This window comes from Patella vulgata, chromosome 6 (genome assembly GCF_932274485.2).
Source record: "Patella vulgata chromosome 6, xgPatVulg1.2, whole genome shotgun sequence".
NCBI classification, from domain to species: domain Eukaryota; kingdom Metazoa; phylum Mollusca; class Gastropoda; family Patellidae; genus Patella; species Patella vulgata.
Window position 1 is genome coordinate 3,955,759 of NC_065884.2, and position 20,770 is coordinate 3,976,528.

The 20,770-nt window shown below is 35.7% G+C and overlaps 1 protein-coding gene across 5 annotated transcripts in view; it reads left to right on the plus strand.

Moving 5' to 3' along the window:
- Positions 1-20,562, plus strand: part of LOC126823231 (serine/threonine-protein kinase TAO1) — a 51,522-nt gene extending 30,960 nt beyond the window's left edge. For 2 of the 5 annotated variants that reach the window (XM_050551918.2, XM_056101575.1), the window contains 9 exons: positions 2,248-2,301; positions 4,388-4,558; positions 6,946-7,080; positions 7,459-7,587; positions 9,809-10,009; positions 11,493-11,732; positions 12,316-12,528; positions 12,983-13,165; positions 14,799-20,562. In XM_050551918.2, coding sequence (XP_050407875.1) covers positions 2,248-2,301; positions 4,388-4,558; positions 6,946-7,080; positions 7,459-7,587; positions 9,809-10,009; positions 11,493-11,732; positions 12,316-12,528; positions 12,983-13,165; positions 14,799-15,044 — 1,572 coding nt within the window. In that variant the 3' untranslated portion in view covers positions 15,045-20,562. Of the gene's footprint in view, positions 1-2,247; positions 2,302-4,387; positions 4,559-6,945; positions 7,081-7,458; positions 7,588-9,808; positions 10,010-11,492; positions 11,742-12,315; positions 12,529-12,982; positions 13,166-14,798 lie in introns of those variants that run through there. The other 3 variants (XM_056101576.1, XM_056101577.1, XM_056101578.1) reach the window with 2 other exon arrangements.
- The last annotated feature ends 208 nt before the right edge of the window (positions 20,563-20,770 follow it).

Below are 20,770 nucleotides of genomic sequence, written 5' to 3' on the forward strand. Positions count from 1 at the left end.
AGTTGTACTAAAAGGTCATGTCAGGGGTCATACGATCGGCTTTTGACATTATGACGTCAGTCATTGATTAATCAATCAGCGTTGATGTGTCTAGTGGTTTACTCACAGTTCCGTGCATCGCACGCCAAGAAGTCACCGTAACAGACCGTTTCATTGGCTAATCCCTCACTTCAACCAGAACACTTCAATGATAATAACTCTTCCAGATCCTAGTATAGTAAAGACAAGTAAAACAAAAATTTGAATGATAAAAAACGAAACGAAATAGGATCTGTGTTTTAATCAGATTGAGTTAAAACATATTTTATCATGATCATCATAAACTTATTGATTGATAGAGACCTCCAAATTTTACAAATACAATTCTTAGATTAATTGACTAAAACAATAAAGTAGATTGACAATAAGTGAGGTTAGATAGAGATATAAACAATGGCCATTATTCAAGAATATTGCAAGTATAAGGAATGTTAAAGATACAGATTCATTGTGATGATTCTGATTATTTCCACCTACATAGACATATTAACACGATGTTTAGTTTAAAATTTAAAACTTTGGAACTAAAAGGCTTTATGAGAAGAACCACAAAATACTTACTGTATTTAAATTAGTTTTTTTCCTTGTGACGAAATAGGAAGAAAATTTTTAATAGGTCTTCTGAATAATAAAAAATTAGATTGGTGTCGTTGAACCCGTAAACACAACCCATTCAAGGAAGGTATATAATAAGTGCATATTGATCTAGGCTATGAGTTAATTTATATTTTATAAAAGTTCCTCTGTTTTATATAGATACAGGTTTATTGGCACGTCTACACCACCTGGACTATATTACTACCTTGTGGTGTTCGAATGTTTTGTAGTTTTAGATATAAACCCTTAGAATTTTTTTTTACCATTGTTACTCAAAAACGAATTTTTGGATGCTCTGATATATTTTTTTAAGATTTGCACAGGGCCGCGTATCCCCATCCACCTACATGGACGCAATTCTACGTATTATAATTATTTAACTCCGATTTCATTTCTAGTTTTTATTATTGATTTGATAAAGGCTCAGTAAAAAACCATAATTCCATAGAATAGTGTGATGTGTAGACAGTTTAATTACAAATTGTCCTTGAAACAAGGGAGATTTGTAGAGATTTAAAACATAAAAACTGGACTAATTTAAAATGTAAATATTAATGAATAATCAATGTTTTCTTAACACCACTAATCCTGTTGCTTGTATGATCACTGATTTTAAGACAAAACCCCCCTCGAAAAAACTGAATTTTAGCCAGGCACTCTTGAGTTTTTTTTATATCAATAAGATCTGTCACTGCATCAATGGCATGGTTGCGATCCCAGGCTTCTACCTGACAATGATTGAAATTAACTGGAAACCATGCGTTTTCTCCCTGGGTCCTCGAGTCTTCTCCCACGGCTGAAGACCCAAGTGAATTATATAAACCAGGACGTAAGACATCTGTCACAGTCTTTATTAGACACAAATTAAAATATATACATTGTGTGTTAATTTATATCTGATACCATCTATGTCTGCTGCCTTATGTCCTGGTTTGGAATTATAGAAATAAAATTTTACGATATGTTAGTCCCGAAATAACCTAGTTCTTATTGAATATAGATGTTGTATGTCCAGGCCTGTTTGTGTATTTATATGTATCGTAAGATGGGCAGATAAAAACAGATAGTCTGCCAAGATTATGTGCTGCCGGAAGCAGTGGTTACAAGCATTAATGACTCATTGCCATTGTTATTTTAAATAACAATAATTGTTTGTTATGTTCATTGGTCTACCAATTTCGTATTCGACCAATGATAACCAAGTTAGCATAAAATGCTTGACATATGGTTGTTTATTTTCTCAATGTTTTGGAAGGGGTTTAGTCCATTTGGGGAGGATATTTCCATGCAGGAATTTAAGGTTAGGATTACCTATCCCTAATTCTTGTGGTGTCTGACACAGTGACTCGAAGTACCCAACTAACCTGAAAGTAGACCCTACTGTACTTGACAGTCAAACCAATTCCCAGAGAAACAGTTGAAAAAAGCAATGGTTAATGAACTAGTACTGCTTGTATCCATTGCTTGTATTTGTACATTATTCAATATTTAAAAAATATTGAATCTGTTTGGGTTTTTTCTTTATTTTATTTCAACTTGGCATCAAACATAGCAATATTTTCTGAAATTTATGACCCAAATTTATTCTAAAATATTTAATTTTTCTCAAAGGCGTGGCCCTTTTTCCACAGAAGTGCGTCGTACAGCCCGAACAAATATACCAAGGTAAAAATAATGGCGCTGGTTTTATCCAATCGCCAAAACATCTCTTTTGCATGGATCTTGATCACCCAATGAACTATTCTCAAATATATCAAAAATTATTTTTGCTAGAAATTTCATCTTTTCATTTTTATTTTATTTTACCTAATTTTTCAACAGGTCTTGGTGATTTGTATTTTTCTTTTTAGAGCTTCTTTGATTCCCAAATCTCATTTCTTAGGTTTTTGGCAATTTACTGTCCTGGCTGTGTCATATTTCTTAGTTTTCATTCTTTTATTTTGTTTTTAAAGATTTTAGAAGCTGAATTTTCTCAAATCAAATTATGTCTGTAAATGAGGTGGGGTGTTTGGGGGTGGGTGTTGGACGTAAATGTGTAGTTGGATTTGAATCTGGGACGTTAGCTGAACAAACACTTAAGTTCTCGCTGCTGCACCACTGCCTGTACGCTCATCTCAATGAGACAGAAATCCTGTCAAATAATATAGGAATACCATATGTAATAAATGTGGGGGACTGATATCAAGCTTTTTATGTTTAACTTATCGAACTAATAAAATAAAGATACATTTTGTTTTGTTAAAAGAATATGTTATATTTATTTTATGTTGGATGAATTTAGTAAAAAAGAGAGATGTATGATAGCTGTATTTAGTTTAAATAACAAACAATGTAATCAGTTTCTTTATATTACACAAAAACAATTTTACAATCAGCCAATCCTTCCCAAAGATCTAAAACCATTTTAACATGTAGTTTACATAATCCAGCAATATTTCAGATATCAAAAACAATATTTCAATGTAGATTAGGCCATGCCATAAAAATATTATATTGGTTCTCAGACAATCTAAAACAATTTTACCATGTAGATTATATATATAAAAAAATGAAACAAATTTGAATGTTTTATTGAAGTACAGTAGTGATATTGTTACCTTTATTTGGGATTTTTCCAACGTCGAGGGTTTTCTCCAGGTCCTCCGGTTTCCTCTCACTGATAAAAAAAACCCTACACACAAGCAAATTATTGAAAAAAAAATTGCGCCATATAGTCCTGAAATGACCTAGTTTGTGTTGAGTGTGTCTCTATTAGGGCAGCTCAATCCAGGCAATGATATAGGCCTGGTGGCATTGCACTACCACTTCTGGTTCTATTAATTTGGTTACATGGGCTGTGTTTTGTAGATAAACTTCAAATGGCAACAGTTATTATAGATAGTTGAGTTTAAGGATATCAGACTATAATTGATAGTTTGTAATATAATAATATATAAATAATGAAACTGATTACAATGTTACAACCCTCTACATTGATAATCTCACAATTCCACTTATTTTCAGTTTTGCATGTCCCTTTAGATCTTGGCATGTCTGTTATAATAATTTCACTCCTACACAGTTTTTTGTTCTCTCTGTATCTTATTTTCTTCATGTTGTTGACACAATCAAGGTGTATGACAGAGGTAGAACCTCGATTGAATCAAGTCGTACCTGAGCCTGATCACGGGTTTGGTTCGAACCTCTGGTGTATATAGAAATTAACAATCATCAATCAACTAATCAGAGTGAAAGTAGAATAAGTTTATAAACTAAAGATTATGGCAGGCGGGTGATCCAATTGAATCAGATGCTAGCTGCCTAATTGATAATTGGCTGGGGAAGGTCGTGTGTACACATTGTCGTGCACGTTAAAGATCTCTTGACTGTTGAAATAAAAGTAGGCCTCTGTCCGAGCAAAGGGTCCCTCATAGCACACTGTATAATGGAAGTCTGACATTAAACCCTGTTTCATTTAAATATATTGTTGCGCTACTATCTTCAGACAACCTCTTATATTTTATGGTTTTTATTCTTTTATATGCCTTGGTTATGTAAAGATGTCTTATCTGAAATATAAATTTTGATAATGTTTAAACAACATTTAAATTCATGGTCCCTGATTGGTATTAGGGGTTGGGGGAGTCGGGGAACCGAATGGTTAAAGTGTGCACATTTGATTATAAGGTCTGACATTGAGTCAGTAGACATCTTAAACAGATCTATAAATAACCTATCTTTATTCTAAAATCTCAATTTATTTCTTCTTCAGCCATCTGCAAGCAGTTCTAGTTTAGATGTTGGTACGAGTAACTTTGCAACAATACGAACAACATCGATTGTTCATAAACAGATCAAGGAACATGAACACTCGAACGAACTTCGTGAACAGTTTACTGGTTATAAAAGATTACGAAAACAGCATCAAAAAGAATTACAAACGGTATGTAGAACTGGAATCATTTTAATTCTGGACACTGTTAATATTTTAATGTTGACAGCATGGACGTTAAGAAAACCTAGTCTGTCTTTTATTTCTGTGATATTTACAACTCTAATTTAAATACTCCGTTTACTCATATTGTCGTTGGTATTCCAGCAATTCAAATTCAAAACATTTAATTTGGTCTGAACTGCAATAGGTTTTATCCATTTTGTTGCATTATAATTTCGTAGTATTGGACACAGAAGACCAATATTCCGTTTACATGTAAAAGAACCCTCATTTTGAATAGGCATTGGTGCCAAACTGTCTTTGTCTGGTTGGTTCAGAAAATAGCGCCCCTTTTATTTGCTCATTTCTGATTGTTTTGAGAGATTGTCATGATTATTTGAAGAAACTGGTGATACTTAGAATTAAAGATACATTATGGGAGATTAGATAAAGAGCTGGCAGTTCTCACTATAATAGTTAAAAACTATATAATGTAAAGGCAATTTGCTAAAAATGTCAGTCAAATTGATCCACTCTGAACCGAGATTTTAGCTTTTGAATTTTAGGCCTAGCCTCGATCATCATTTCTAAAGTCGGTATGGTAAAAAACATAGTCTCGGTTATCCATTCTTAAATCATTTATGAGCGTTTAGCAGCAAATCGGATTCAAATCCAGTAAATATCACAAGCTAGCGAGTGACATCGAGAGTTGATTAAGGTCTGGATAAGTTAATAAATGTCTGATTAATAATTTAGATAACATTTTATGCCTAAAGAAAGATCTGCAATAGTCAGATTTAGGTCTTGAATAATGTATGTTTTATGTATTGATTGCCTGATAACGTTAATTCGTTGTTTTAGCTCTGGAATAATGTATGTTTAATGCATTGATTGCACTAATGTTGTTTTATATTCACATGTGTAATTAGCAACCACTTGGTTGATTTATTTTTATTAATTTTAATACGCCCACATTGAAATGTGGATGTATATTGCCGTCGCCCCCGTCGGTCTGTCCGTCCGTCGGTCCGTCCGTCCACAATTTCTTGTGAACGCTCTAACGCCAAAAGTTATCATCCAATTGTTTTAAAATTGATGTATGTTGTTTACATTAGTGAAACGAAGAAGCCTATTGAATTTCTGTTTATTACGTCTAGAGTTATGGCCCTTGTTTCACTTTATTGAACCTTGTGAATGCTCTAACTCCAAAAGTTATTATCCGATCTTTCTGAAATTCATATGCATTATTTAAATTAGTGAAACGAAGAAGCCTATTGAATTTCAGCAATTTACAATAATTACTTCTAGAGTTATGGCCCTTGTTTCACTTTATTGAACCTTGTGAACGCTCTAAAGTCAAAAGTTATCATCCGATCTTTCTGATATTTATATGCATTATTTAGATTATTGAAACGAAGAAGCCTATTGAATTTCAGCAATTTCCATTTATTATGTCTAGAGTTATGGCCCTTGTTTCACTTTATTGGTCCTTGTGAACGCTCTAACGTCAAAAGTTATCATTCGATCTTTCTGAAAATTTGCATTATTTAAATTAGTGAGACGAAGAAGCCTATTGAATTTCAACAATTTCCGTTTATTATGTCTAGAGTTATGGCCCTTGTTTCACTTTATTGATCCTTGTGAACGCTCTAACACCAAAAGTTACCACCCGATCTTTGTGGAATTTATAGGCATGATTTAAATTAGTGAAACGAAAAAGCCTATAGTATTTCATCAATTTACAATAATTACTTCTTGAGTTATTGTCCTTGTTTCACTTTGTTAAATCTTGTGACCACTCTAATGACAACAGTTATCATCCGAAATGTATGAAATTTATATGCATCATTTAAATTAGTGAAACGAAAAAGCCTATAGTATTTCAGCAATTTACAATAATTACTTCTAGAGTTATTGCCCTTGTTTCACTTTGTTGAATCTTGTGAACACTCTATTGACAACTGTTATCATCCGATATGTATGAAATTTATATGCATCATTTAAATTTGTGAAACAGGTCTATAGAATTTCAGCAATTTCCGTCACTAATTTCTAGAGTTATGGCGATTGTGAAGGTTGCAATGACAAAAGTGATCATGTGACCTGTATGAAATTTATATGCATTATTTAAATTAGTAAAATGAAAAAGCCTGTCAAATTTCAACAATTTCTGTAGATTACTTCCAGAGTTGAGACCCTTGTTTCAGTTTGTAGAACCTTGTAAACCCTCAAACGACAAAATTTTATAATCTCATCTGTATGAAACTGTCTTGTAAAGGCCGCCAATTACCTACAAAGGAATAAATATGCGACAACCCTTGTCGATAGCTTGGACGATTTAGCTGCTGTGGGCGTATGTTTTGTTGCCTGGCAACCTATCTTTTTTTCTGTTGTAGATGGAGAATAAGTTTGCTATAGAAATGGAAGAACATAAAACGAAGTTAGATAAAGAATATGAAAAATTACGTAATAAATTTGCAACAGAATTAGAAAGATTACGATTAAATCATATTTCCGAATTAGACAAGAAGGTTAGTTGTGGTGATTTATTAAAAATAAACCGAAACCTGTCCGTTTGTCTGATATATAGAGCTGTCTATTACATCGGTTGATTTGTTGGAGTCGCGGAGGTTAACTGGGTAAGACGCTGGCTCACTTGTCTGGAGGTCGCGTGTTCGATCCCTGCATTGTCGGAGAAAGTTCATCAGGATTTTCCGACGTGGTTTCGGCTCGTCAGTGGTGCAGGACTTGTTTGATTATTAGCATATTCATTAACTCAGTCGGAACAGACGATAAGGACGTCAAACACAATTTCATTTCTTTTGATTATTATGTTATTAAAATATTCTATAAATGTTTGTCGTATGTAGTCTGTACTTAACTTTATTGCCATTTCTTTCTGTTTTAAGCAAAAGGCGTATGTAGCCCAAGAAAAGAAAGTTGTTAAAGATACGCTTAGTCAGCAAGAAACAGATAGAAGAAGTTTCTCTGAGAATTTTAAACGATCCTATAGAAGTGATAAAGAACAATTAAAGAAGGTAATTTGTTTGAAATAAAACAATGGTTAGCATGTGCGTGCTGTATCATAAGGTCTGTCATTGAGTCAACTGGCATGGTTTTGATTCTCCGGTTGTATGTGACAAGGAGTAGGGTTGCCTGTCCAACCTCGTGGGGTTTTTCTGGGTCCTCTGGTTTCCTCCAATTGATAAAGGTCCCTATGCGCAAGCGAATTATTGAAATAAAATTGAACCATATGTTAGTCCCGAAATGACTGTGTTGAGTGGACATTAAACCCATCTCTCTCTCTCTCTCTCTCATAAATTGAGTGATTTTGAACTAAGAATTTGCGTCACAGGTAGAAGAGTTAAAGACCATAGTTTATTCTCTATTTTCATGACTTGTTTATAAATACTCCATATATTTATCGGAGAATATATCTTACCTGACAGGTACCTACAAACAAACAGTTTCAAATAATTTTTTTAAAATTGGAATCCCCTAGAATTGTTAAGAAATCTCGTGTACTTTTTCATGTGGACGTATATTGTTGTCGCCCCTGTCCGTCCGTCCTTCCATCCACAATTGTTTGTGAACAGTCTACAGGTCACAATTTTTATCCGATTTCAATGAAACTTGAAATATAGGTTTATCACCCTAAGATCTCGGTTCCTTTCGATATTGGCATCTATCGGACCGTAACTTCATGGATTATGGCCCCTGATTGTACGAAAAATCACGTTTTTGGTTTGTGAACACTGTAGAGGTCACAATTTTTATCTGATTTTGTTGAAACTTGAAATGTAAGTTATAACCCAAAGATCTCGATTCGTTTCGATATTCGCGCATATCGGACCGTAACTTCCTGAATTATGGCCCCTGATTGTACGTAAAAACGCGTTTTTTGGCTTGTGGACCCTATAGAGGTTATAATTTTTATCCGATTTAAAAAACCGTATTATTATATCACCGTTAAACCCTAAGGACGGTTGAGTTCAAACTTCGTGAAAATCGGCCCAAAACTGACAGACAAAATGGCCGCCGTTCGTTCTCAAATAGCGTAAAAATATGGTATATCAAGGTTGTGGACCCTATAGAGGTCACAATTTTTATCCGATTTTGTTGAAACTTGAAATGTAAGTTTATAACCCAAAGATCACGGTCCCTTTAGATATTCGCCCATATCGGACCGTAACTTCCTGAATTATGGCCCCTGATTGTACGAAAAATCATGTTTTTAGCTTGTGGACCCATTAGAGGTCATAATTTTTATCCGATTTAAAAAACTGTCTTATTATATTACCGTTCCACCCTAAGGACAGTTGAGTTTGAATTTTATGAAAATCGCCCCAAAATTGACAGACAAAATGGCCGTCGTTCGTTCTCAATTAGCGTAAAAATATGGTATATCAAGGTTGTGGACCCTATAGAGTCACAATTTTTATCCGATTTTGTTGAAACTTGAAATGTAAGTTTATAATCCAAAGATCTCGGTTCCTTTCGATATTCGTGCATATCGGACTGTAACTTCCTGAATTATGGCCCCTGATTGTACGAAAAATCGCTTTCTTTTTAGCCTGTTCTCTATCCATCTCTCGAAAATGTGGGCGTATCCTGCCTGGCAGCCGCTGGTTAGCTTGTGGACCCTATAGAGGTCCTAATTTTTATCCGATTTTAAAAAAAACGTATTATTATATCACCGTTACACCCTAAGGACGACTGAGTTCGAATTTCGTGAAAATCGGCCCAAAACTGACAGACAAAATGGCTGCCCCTCGTTCTCAAATTGCGTAAAAGTATGGTATATCAAGGTTGTGGACCCTATAGAGGTCACAATTTTTATCCGATTTTGTTGAAACTTGAAATGTAAGTTTATAACTCAAAGATCTTTGCGCATATCGAATTGTAATTTCCTGAATTATGGCCCTTGATTGTAGGAAAAATCACTTTCGTTATAGCTTGTTTTCTATCCATCTCTCGAAAATGTGGGCGTATCCTGCCTGGCAGCCGCTGGTTTTTAAATATAATTACATTGGTATTTACTATTGGACCCTATGGTGGAGTTTGGGTGTCAGAATTGTCTGACTTGTGTATTTTAGAACGTAAGATTTGTCATAGAGTCACTTGTATGTAGAACCTTGTGGGTTTTCTCCAACTGCTAAAAACCGAAGTATTGAAATAAAATTGTACAATATGTTAGTCCCAAAATGATCAAGTTTACATTGAGTAGACGTTAAACCCCCATCTCTCTCTGTTTTTCAGGATCATGATTCTAAAAGTACACCGAGGAAAGAAAAGGAGGATGCTGTAAAAACGTATAAAGAAGCAACGTTACGCAAGATGAAGAATGAGGAATATAAACTACAGAAACAACACCAGGATCACATGGACTTTAAACTTCGTATCTTTAATCGGCAAAAAAAGATACAGTTTCATCGGTTAGAACAGTCACTACTACGCGAGGTATTTTGGTTTCCATTATTACTTTATTTTGGGTTTGGGAGCCACGGTGGCTAGGTGGTTAAGACGCTGGCTCAATAGCCAGGAGGTCGGGTGTTCGATCCCTGCATTGGCCGAGAAAGTTCATCAGGATTTTCCGACTTGGTTTCCCCTTGTCAGTGATGCAGAACGGAGGGCCTGACAAGGACAGCTGTCTAGTCCTTCGAATGAGACGAAAAACCGAGGTCCCGTGTATACATTGGAATGCACGTAAAAGGTCCCTTGGCAGTTGGAATTTGATATAAGAGTAGGCGATAGTGCCGCTGCCCGGGCAAAATTTCCATCATAGCACACTGTATGGCGTATTCCCGTCTTCATTAGCCCAGTATAGGAGCAGAACAGTAGGACGTTAAACCCCATTTAATTTCATTTTATTTCGGGTTTGGGGGTTGGGTGGTCAAATGATATAACTCATGCGCTTTAGATCACAAGGTCTGTTATTGAGTCATGTGGTGTGGTTTCAATCCCAACTACGAGTGTGCATGACCAAGGAGTAGGGTCGCCTGCCCAACCATGTGAGGTTTCTCAGGGTCCTTTGGTTTAGTCCCACAGATAAACATCACAAACGAATTATAGAAATACATTTAGCATATGTTAGTCCCAAAATGATGGGGGTTTGTGTTGAGCGGGGGATTAAACTGTTGGTGACATGTTGTCAGGGTTACATGATAGTGACGTTATAACACACTTGACAAGTTTTCGAGTCCAATACCAACTTGATAAATGAAGCTCCTCCGCGGTATTCTACACATAAGAGAACTATCTACTTTGATAATAGATATCTGCCCTGAATGGCCGCCATATCCCCAAATTGATATACTGTTCTGTAATACGATTCTACTCCGTGTTGCATCTGTTATACACACACAGACTGAATAAACTGTTTCCATCTTATTAAATGGAAGGGGGTGTTGCATGGCCAAATGCTTAGCGCATGCGTGCTGCATCATAAGTTTTGATTCCCTGGTTGTATGTGACAAGGATTACAGTCGCCTGTCCAACTTCGTGGTGTTCTCCAGGTCCTGCGGTTTCCTCCTGCTAAACGACACTACGAGCAAGCAAATTATTAAAATAAAATTATACCATATGTTAGTCTCGAAATGACCTGGTTTGTGGCGTGGACGCTACCCCCCTTCTCTCTCTCTCTCTCTCTCTCTCTCTCTCTCTCTTTCTCTCTCTCTCTCTTTATTAAAGGAAATAGAAAAAATACTTGTTTTAGGCTAAAATCGTTGATTTAGGAGTTAAAATGTCGGTCAATTAGCTTAGTGTCTGTTCTCAAGCGGTGCTAACTGTAGACAGACAGTCTGAGTTTAGTATGGTTTATTTGATGTACCTACAGTGGTGCTAATTGTAGACAGACACCATAAGTTTAGTATACATCTAAGGCTGACAGGTAAATTGTTGTCTCGTCCCATATGCTTCAATGTTTTAATTGTTTATTTCACAGGAACTTAGTCAGAAGAAAGCTCAGTTAGAATATGAACACCGAATGTCAATTAGACATCATGAATCCACCCAAGACTTAGAATTTAAACATTTGGCAGCTCTACAGAAATTACGTGATGAACAACTGAGAAAACAACACGAGATGGAACGAGAGAATCAGAAAGAATACAATGCTCGTGTCGAATCAGATTTAAAGAAAAAACATGCAATGGAGGTTAAACAACAACCTCGTAGTTTAAGGGTAAGATAATCAGGTTTTTTTTTATAAAAACCCCTACGCGCAAGCAAATTATGGAAATAAAATTAAACCATATGTTAGTCCCGAAATGACCTAGTTTGTGTCGAGTGGACATGAAATCCCATTTCTCTCTCTCTCTCTCTCTCTCCCTTTCTCCTCCTAGCATCTACGTGACAAGGACTAGGGTCGTCTGTCCAGACTTTTTATTTTGGGGATTATACTAAAGAATTTTACCTGTCCAGGTACTTTTGATGTATTATTTTGGTATATTTTCTAATAGAAGTTTGTTTATGACAAGTCTTTTGACAAAATAAGACACAAAAACAAAAGAAGAATTTTAGGAAGGAGTTGTCTGAGAATCAGAATGTATTGTTTTGTATGGCCTCAGTAGAAACTTTTACTATTTTACTGGATGCACGTAAAAGACCCCTTGACAGTTGGAATTCAAAGTAAGAGTAGGTCATAGTGCCACTGTCAGAGCAAAATTTCCCTACTAGTACACTGAATGGTTTATGTCACGTAGGAACAGAATAGTAGGACATTAAACCCCAGTTTTAATTTTTGTTACCTGATTTTATCTTTTCAGCAAAAAGAAATTCAGATCCGTAAACAGTTTAACGAGGCGGTAAAGACGCAACAGAAACAATATAAAGCCTTAAAAGAACATATATTACATACGACGCCTAAAAACGAACAGAAGGCTGTAGGCAAAAAGTTAAAGGAGGAACAGATGCGTAAACTAGCGTTACTAGGTGAACAATACGAACAAAGTATAGCAGAAATGTTACAACAACAAAATGTAAGTTACCACCGTCCAGTGGTTAGCTTCTGTCATTTAGTCAACTGGCGTGGTTTCGATTCCTTGGTTGTATGTGACAAGGAATAGGGTCGCCTGTCCAACCTTGTGGGTTATGTCCGTGTCCTACATGTAAGCGAATTATTGAAATAAAATTGAACCATACGTTAGTCCCGATATGACCTAGTTTGTGTCGAGTCGACTTTAAACCCCATGTCCCCCTCTCTTTCCCTCTCTCCACTGCCGAATGAAATAAAGAATACTACAGCAAAATCAGGCAGAATTATCAACTGTTCACGTAATAAAACTGTAGTACTTGATGCTTTTAGTCTATGTTGGGTGGTGCTCAGGTATTTGACGGATTAGGGCTAGGGTAGGTATATAGGATGTTCATGGATAACTGTTCGATGACTACAAATGTGAGGAAATGTAAAAATGTTTATTGTTATTTTTACAGGTAAGATTGGATGAAGCTCAGTTAGCCGAGGCCAATGAATTAAAACAAAGGTTACAACAAGAGTTAGAACTACTTATTGCCTATCAGAGTAAACTAAAGATGCAAGCCGAATCGCAACATCAAAAAGAACGCAAGCAATTAGAGGAACGGGTTTCGTTAAGACGAGCATTATTAGAGCAGAAAGTAAGTAGATTGTCGTTTACTAAGAGATCCTGTCTTCATTATCCCAGTAGGTGCTGGACAGGTGGATGTTAAACACCATTTCATTATTAGAACAGGTGGACGTTAAACACCATTTCATTTCGTTATTAGAATAGGTGGATGTTAAACACCATTTAATTTCATTATTAGAACAGTTGGACGTTAAACATCATTTCATTTTGTTATTAGAACAGACAGTAATTTGATGGTTATAAATAAATAAATCCTAATTGTGTTATTCGTCCCTAACCTCACAGGTTTTCTCTGGATCCGCTGTGTCCTCCTACTGTTGAAGACCCCTACAAGCAAGTAAATTATTGGGACCTAACCTCATGGGTTTTCTCTGGATCCGCTGTGTCCTCCTACTGTTGAAGACCCCTACAAGCAAGTAAATTATTGGGACCTAACCTCATGGGTTTTCTCTGGATCCGCTGTGTCCTCCTACTGTTGAAGACCCCTACAAGCAAGTAAATTATTGGGACCTAACCTCATGGGTTTTCTCTGGATCCGCTGTGTCCTCCTACTGTTGAAGACCCCTACAAGCAAGTAAATTATTGGGACCTAACCTCATGGGTTTTCTCTGGATCCTCTGTGTCCTCCTACTGTTGAAGACCCCTACAAGCAAGTAAATTATTGGGACCTAACCTCATGGGTTTTCTCTGGATCCTCTGTGTCCTCCTACTGTTGAAGACCCCTACAAGCAAGTAAATTATTGGGACCTAACCTCATGGGTTTTCTCTGGATCCTCTGTGTCCTCCTACTGTTGAAGACCCCTACAAGCAAGTAAATTATTGGGACCTAACCTCATGGGTTTTCTCTGGATCCTCTGTGTCCTCCTACTGTTGAAGACCCCTACAAGCAAGTAAATTATTGGGACCTAACCTCATGGGTTTTCTCTGGATCCGCTGTGTCCTCCTACTGTTGAAGACCCCTACAAGCAAGTAAATTATTGGGACCTAACCTCATGGGTTTTCTCTGGATCCTCTGTGTCCTCCTACTGTTGAAGACCCCTACAAGCAAGTAAATTATTGGGACCTAACCTCATGGGTTTTCTCTGGATCCGCTGTGTCCTCCTACTGTTGAAGACCCCTACAAGCAAGTAAATTATTCGTCCCTAACCTCATGGGTTTTCTCTGGATCCTCTGTGTCCTCCTACTGTTGAAGACCCCTACAAGCAAGTAAATTATTGGGACCTAACCTCATGGGTTTTCTCTGGATCCTCTGTGTCCTCCTACTGTTGAAGACCCCTACAAGCAAGTAAATTATTGGTCCCTAGTCTCATGGGTTTTCCCTGGATTCTACTGTTAAAGACCCCTACATGCAAGTAAATTATTGACAGGCTAGTCTCAAAATGACTGAGTTTGTATCAAGCTAATGTTACACCCTCCTTTCCTCTCTCCTTCTTTCTCTCTCTCCTCTCCCCCCCCCCCTTTCCCTCTCCCACCCTCCCCTTTATATGTAATTGTTTATCTAAGATATTATAATTTCTATATTTATAGATGGATGATGATTGTCATGCCAGTGTTACACACTCTCTCTCTGTCTCTCTCTCTCTCTCACCCTACCCTTTATATGTAATTGTTTAACTAAACTATTCTAATTTCTATATTTATAGATGGATGATGAAAGAATGATTTTTGAAAAGGAGGAAAAAGAAAGACTAAGGCATCAGTTACAAAAACAGGAACGAGAGTTACATGACTTTGACGTGGAGACGGCCGCAAAAGGATTAAATGCATTAGAAGTGGCGGACGCGTCGCTACGTGAATTTGACAATGATACAAACAGTGTACGTGGCAGCATGTTAAGTTTAAGTGGTAGTAGTAGTACCAGTTCTTTCTCTTCACAGACCCCCTTATAACAACTATGGTTACCATAGTTACAACCCCCCTCCCTGTTTTTATTATTATTATTATTATTTGGTACTTAGCTCCGCAAAACAGAACCCCGCCCTCTAGATGCAAGGAACTAGAAGACCAAAATATTCACTATCTGTTTTTAATTAATATTCTTGATGATTTGGAGTCCATCAATCAAAAAACAGTTGAGTGTAACCCGATCTTCCAATTATGTGCTTACGCATGTGTGTGGGTGAACATGCACATGCATGTAACAGTGTATGAGTGTTTAAGTGTACTACTAAAGGACTAGAAAACCTCAATATACTGATGACAGACTTATTACACAGTTAAAGTGATATATATAGAACACAAGTAGTAATATAATTAATGGTTACTAGAAGTCAGGAATTATTTCTTCATCAAACTTACTGTACAATAAGCAAGCCAATAACTGGATTTCATCATTGTTTCGACACGTCGAGAATCTTTTCTTGTTGAAATGCGTTGTAAAGTTAGCGGGTCATAGGTCGACTTGTTTGCAGGATATTATCAGAGTTGTAGAATTATATGGGTCATAGGTCGGCATGATATTATCAACATTTCGTCTCGTCACAGATTGAAGAAGAAGAAGAAGAAATGGAGAGAAGTGTGAAGTCAGAGTGATCAGGTTAAAAAAATCGTAATCCAAGGGCAAGAACTCTTGTGTTTATTTTATAATGGACTATGTTTTATATTGTCCTGTATAATCACCAGACAGTTAAATATTATTATTTTAATATTTTAAACTTGATCAATATCACCAATAAAAACAAATAGATAATACATTTATACAAGAATCAGCTATGTTACTTAAACAGTCAGGAATCAATTGATAGGTAATGATTAAAGATGCTTCCGGAGCTGTTAAGATGGTATGGAGCTGTTAATGATGGTCCTGGAACTGTTAAAGATGGTTCTAGAACTGTAAAAGTAGAGTTAAAGATGGGAGCTGTTAAAGATAGTTCTGGAACTATTCAAGATAGTTCTTTAACTGTTAAAGATAGTTCTTTAACTGTTAAAGATAGTTCTTTAACTGTTAAAGATAGTTCTTTAACTGTTAAAGATAGTTCTTTTGTTAAAGATGATCCCGGAACTGTTAAAGATAGTTCTGGAACTGTTAAAGATGATTCTGGAGCTGTTAAAGATGGTTCCGGCTGATTGTCATGGTACGTTAAGAAGCAGTCGGTTGCACCATTATTTTAATCAAACTGCAGTCAGCTCACCTTATGTTCTGTACAGAATGGCATGGTGCAGTCATGGGAGCCTAAAAATTCATATTTTAACTACAAACCAGGGGCCTTAATTATGAACCTTGAAATGATATATTTTAAGGATACTTTTGTTTCATTGGTCAAGGTTTTATTGTCTCGGACAATGAAAAGAAATTAGCCTTTTTAAAACGGGCAAGGTTTGGGGTTTTTGTAGTAAGGTTTCTTTTCAAACTAAAAATGAAGAATTTGATTTCCAACTCATCTACAGGAAGTAAGACTGATTGATCATGGACCGGTGTAGAAATAATAGTTTTATCTGTACATGTATCGGATAGTCCTATTTCGTTTCGTTTTGTATAGTTCAAAACTTTGTTTTACTTGTCTTCACTATACTAGGATTAAGAAGGGTTGTTATACAACGTTTGTTCGCCGTGATGTGAAGGATTAGCCAATCAAATGGTCTGCTGATTCGAGCTTTTATCGTGCAGAACTGTCGGTAGACTTATGCAGCAATAGAAAATAAATCGAAGCCACTACAACCGGTCAGATTTTAATGTACATGTAGTGAAGGCCATCGAAAGTATTAAAATAAATCATACGACATGTAGATCTATATTTTAATCAGGTTGGGTTGATGTTAAAAATGAATTAATTAATTAATACTGTCCTTACATGAATCAGCATTCAATCTGTCTGAAAAATACTTAATAACTTAATTTTTGGAAGGTGACTATGTATTAGGAATGAAATATATTTAATCCAGACATGTTCGTGGTCTTATGTCACATCAGTTTCCAGTATATCTAGCGATTGTAAATCTGAAATAAAGTAATGGGCGTGTCTTATATGAGATATAACCCTTATTTAGTAATGGTAATGAAATTAAGTGATGGGTGTGCCTGATTTAGTAATGGTAATGACATTAAGTGATGAATCTTTCCAGCGGTTTGCTGAAAGAAAGATATTTACATTGTAGATTATCATGTTTAGTGGCTTGTCAGATATTGAACTAAGGTCAATGGGCGTTCAATAAATTGTCCATCACTGATATAGTAATTGTAGGGCTTTAATAAATTTTAATAATAATGGACAACCATGCACTTTAAGTATTATATATTACCAATTATTTCTGAGGCCTTGTTGGTGAAAAACAAAACTAAAATACTTTCTAGAATGCAGATTTATCATTGAATGAAAGCGAAAATTTGTACTAAATCCTTCAAATATTTTGGAGTTTTGTTTTTCGTGAGCAAGGCCTCTGAACTTTTAAGATCTTAGAAATTGTTTGATCAGCTGGTTCCTTTTTAGTGAAACTACTAAGGAATAATTTTCAGATGATTTATTAGATATGAATACATGTATATGGCTGTCATGTCTGTAGAACTCGAGTCCGACTGAAGTAGAATCTGTAGAGTTTATGATATCTTCTGAATTATTACGTCTGTAAGTTGTTCATTTCATGACACACTTGATCTTCACAACGTCAAGATATTACAACATACATCTATACACAAGTTACCTGTGTAATGCTGGGATGTTAGAGAGGGGGGCGAGTTTTCTGTTTAGTCAAGTGGTATAGCTTTGAAACCAATCTTGTACATGTTAAATGTATGACGTATGTCCGTTAGATCTATGTCATAATAACTTGACTTTGTGAAGATGAATCTTTTTGATTTTATCTTTTTTGTTATTGATATTAGGTGACTGATTATCATCGCTCTCACATTCTATCTCTCTACCGTGCTTCACTTGATGCTTTTTATCATTCTACTGTTCTTCACTGGACGCTTTTTATCACTCTACCGTGCTCCACTTGATGCTTTTTATTGCTCTACTGTTCTTCACTGTGTCTCCCCCCCCCCCCAAAAGGTATCAGTATTATTAACAAATCATAATAGAAAGATTGCGGAATTATTCTAACATTTGTTAAGAATAAATAAAATAACTTGCTGGACCATTTCAGTTTAATACAGTTCTGGAAATATTACACGCACTAATGAACTATTACAGCCAGACAGAATATTGGGAGGTTGAGTGCGCGCTGTATCATAAGGTCTGTCATTGAGTGAAGTGGTGTGGTTTCGATTCCCCGGGTTCCCCGCATGAACGTGACAAGGATTAGGATCGCCTGTCCAACCTCGTGGGTTCTCTTCAAGTCCCGTCGATCTCCTCCCACTGCTAAAGATCCCTACATGCAGGGGAATTATTGAAATAAAACTGAAACCAATGTTAGTTCCAAAATGACCTAGTTTGTGTGGAGCGGACATTAACCCCCCTTCTCTCTCTCTCTCTCTCTCTCTCTCTCCCTCTCTCTCTCACAGATAACAGTGGGGGGGGGGGCAGGGTCTTGAGTAAAATATATTTTTTTTCAACTTTCCTTAAAAAGATATAAAATTGTAATGGTAGTTAGGGTCTCTGATTCAATGTAATATCTCAGGCTTTAGTGTACAGTCTGATTCTAATGTTAGAAACACCAAAAAAAACCCAAATATTATTACAATGTGTTGCCTTCATTGTTTAAGACAATTGTTATTACATTTAAAGTGCAATGGAGTTTTTCAATTTGAACATCTTTGTAAAAATATGTTCTAAATTCAATTGTTTACATGGAGTAAATATTTTTATGCTTGGATATTGAAATTGAAAGATTATCTTGGTTTTCTCCTGGTTTGTAGTCATTATCTACCAGTCGTAAATTAATATCGTATAGCTAGACACTCACTATTATTGGAAGACATTATGTAAATTGTTTCGGAAGCTAACTAATGTCAAGCTTGACCTTGATACGATTATAATACGAGGAACAGTGTCTAGTCCTTCAGATGGAATGAAAAGCCTTTGACAGGATTTCTAACATGGGACCAAGGTTAAGGCCAAGATATAAATTGCTTGAAAATTTATCACAGCTTGAACTAGGTCTTTAATAACTTGAGAATTAACGCAATAATTTCATGATGCAAGTTTTTCGTTCTTAATTTATAGTGCAATTTGTTAATTTAACTATTAAAGGCCACATCAAGCTAAATTATAGTTCTTCGGGGCCAATTTTAAAATGTACCGTGAGTAGAGTCAAATAGATCCTAAATAATGAACAATTGAATTGATTTGATTTAGTCAGCGTTTTTTAGATTTTATGCAATCTTCACTGTCCTGTCCCTCACTGTTTTCTTGTGATCATGGAAGTCAATAATTGTCATTTTAAAATTTATAAGAATTCGAATTGGTTGTTAGTCAGAAAGGATTTAGAAGTACTATACCTGTTCCCTGACCCCTTTTCATCTCTTTGAAATAAAATATTGTTTACACAAAAAAAGGATTGATCAGAATTTATCCAAAGGACCTATAAAAAATGGTCTTGGAAAGACCTGAGGGATCACCCAGATTTGTTGGATGCAATCCGTGAATGTAGTTGACCAAATGTCAAAAGGGAAATGAATGTGAGTAATTAACCCTTTCGTTCACAAGAAACGATTTAAATTTTGAGTAATGCATGAGTTGATTTGCCCAAGACCGATAATAGAAAAGTTCGATGGTGAACGGATGTTTTAGCCACAAAGGTTCAATAGGCCCTAATAGGAGCAAACTATTTCAGGTCAAAACGTCTGTAGCCGAAACATCTGTGGCCAAGAAGCCTACATTTGTTTGGGTAACAAGCTGCATAATTTATATTTGAAATAATTAAAAATAAACAAATCGCATCCAATATTGGTATAATAACTATTATGTTTATTATTATTATATTATTATTATTTGAAATATTGGTGTTCCATATCGTTATTTATTCCTATGGTCACTTTATTTAATGTCAGGTGTGGTCAGGTGCGAGTTTGTGTACCTGTAATTAAGGTATGTATGTATATTACTTACTGATAAAACTAATCACATTTATTTATTATCTCCCTTAATTTTTTTATTGCTATAAAGGGACATAACTCTGCATCAAAGGGAGACAACTGCTGGGCCTCCTTCCTAAATGCTATTTTCAAATTGCATCAATTTTTGCCTTCAAATTATATTATAGAATTGTACATTATAATCCTTTTTGTATTAAAAGAACACAGATATAGATATGTATCTATTATATGATATAAATATATATTAAACAAGTGTTCAGTGCTGACTGCAGGGGTTTTAAAAGCTGAACTTATGTATATTTGTTCCAATGTATTATATAGACCAGGAGAGAAGATTATATAAACAGTAAATTTCTATAACATCACTGTAGACTAGCTATTTAACTTGGGAGATTATGTATTTTCAAACTTGTAAAATAAAATGTCACTTTGTATTTTCTCCATCTTTTTTATTTATCCGTCTCAAGTTGGCGTGCACGTAAAAGAACCCCTGACACTTGGAATTTGAAATAAGAGGAGGTCGTAGCGCTGCTGTCCAAGTCAAATTTCCCTCATAGAACACTGCATAGCCGTCTTGATTAGCATTTATGAAGCAGAAAGGTAGGGTGTTAACACTGTAACCCAGGTATCGTTTAATCTTGT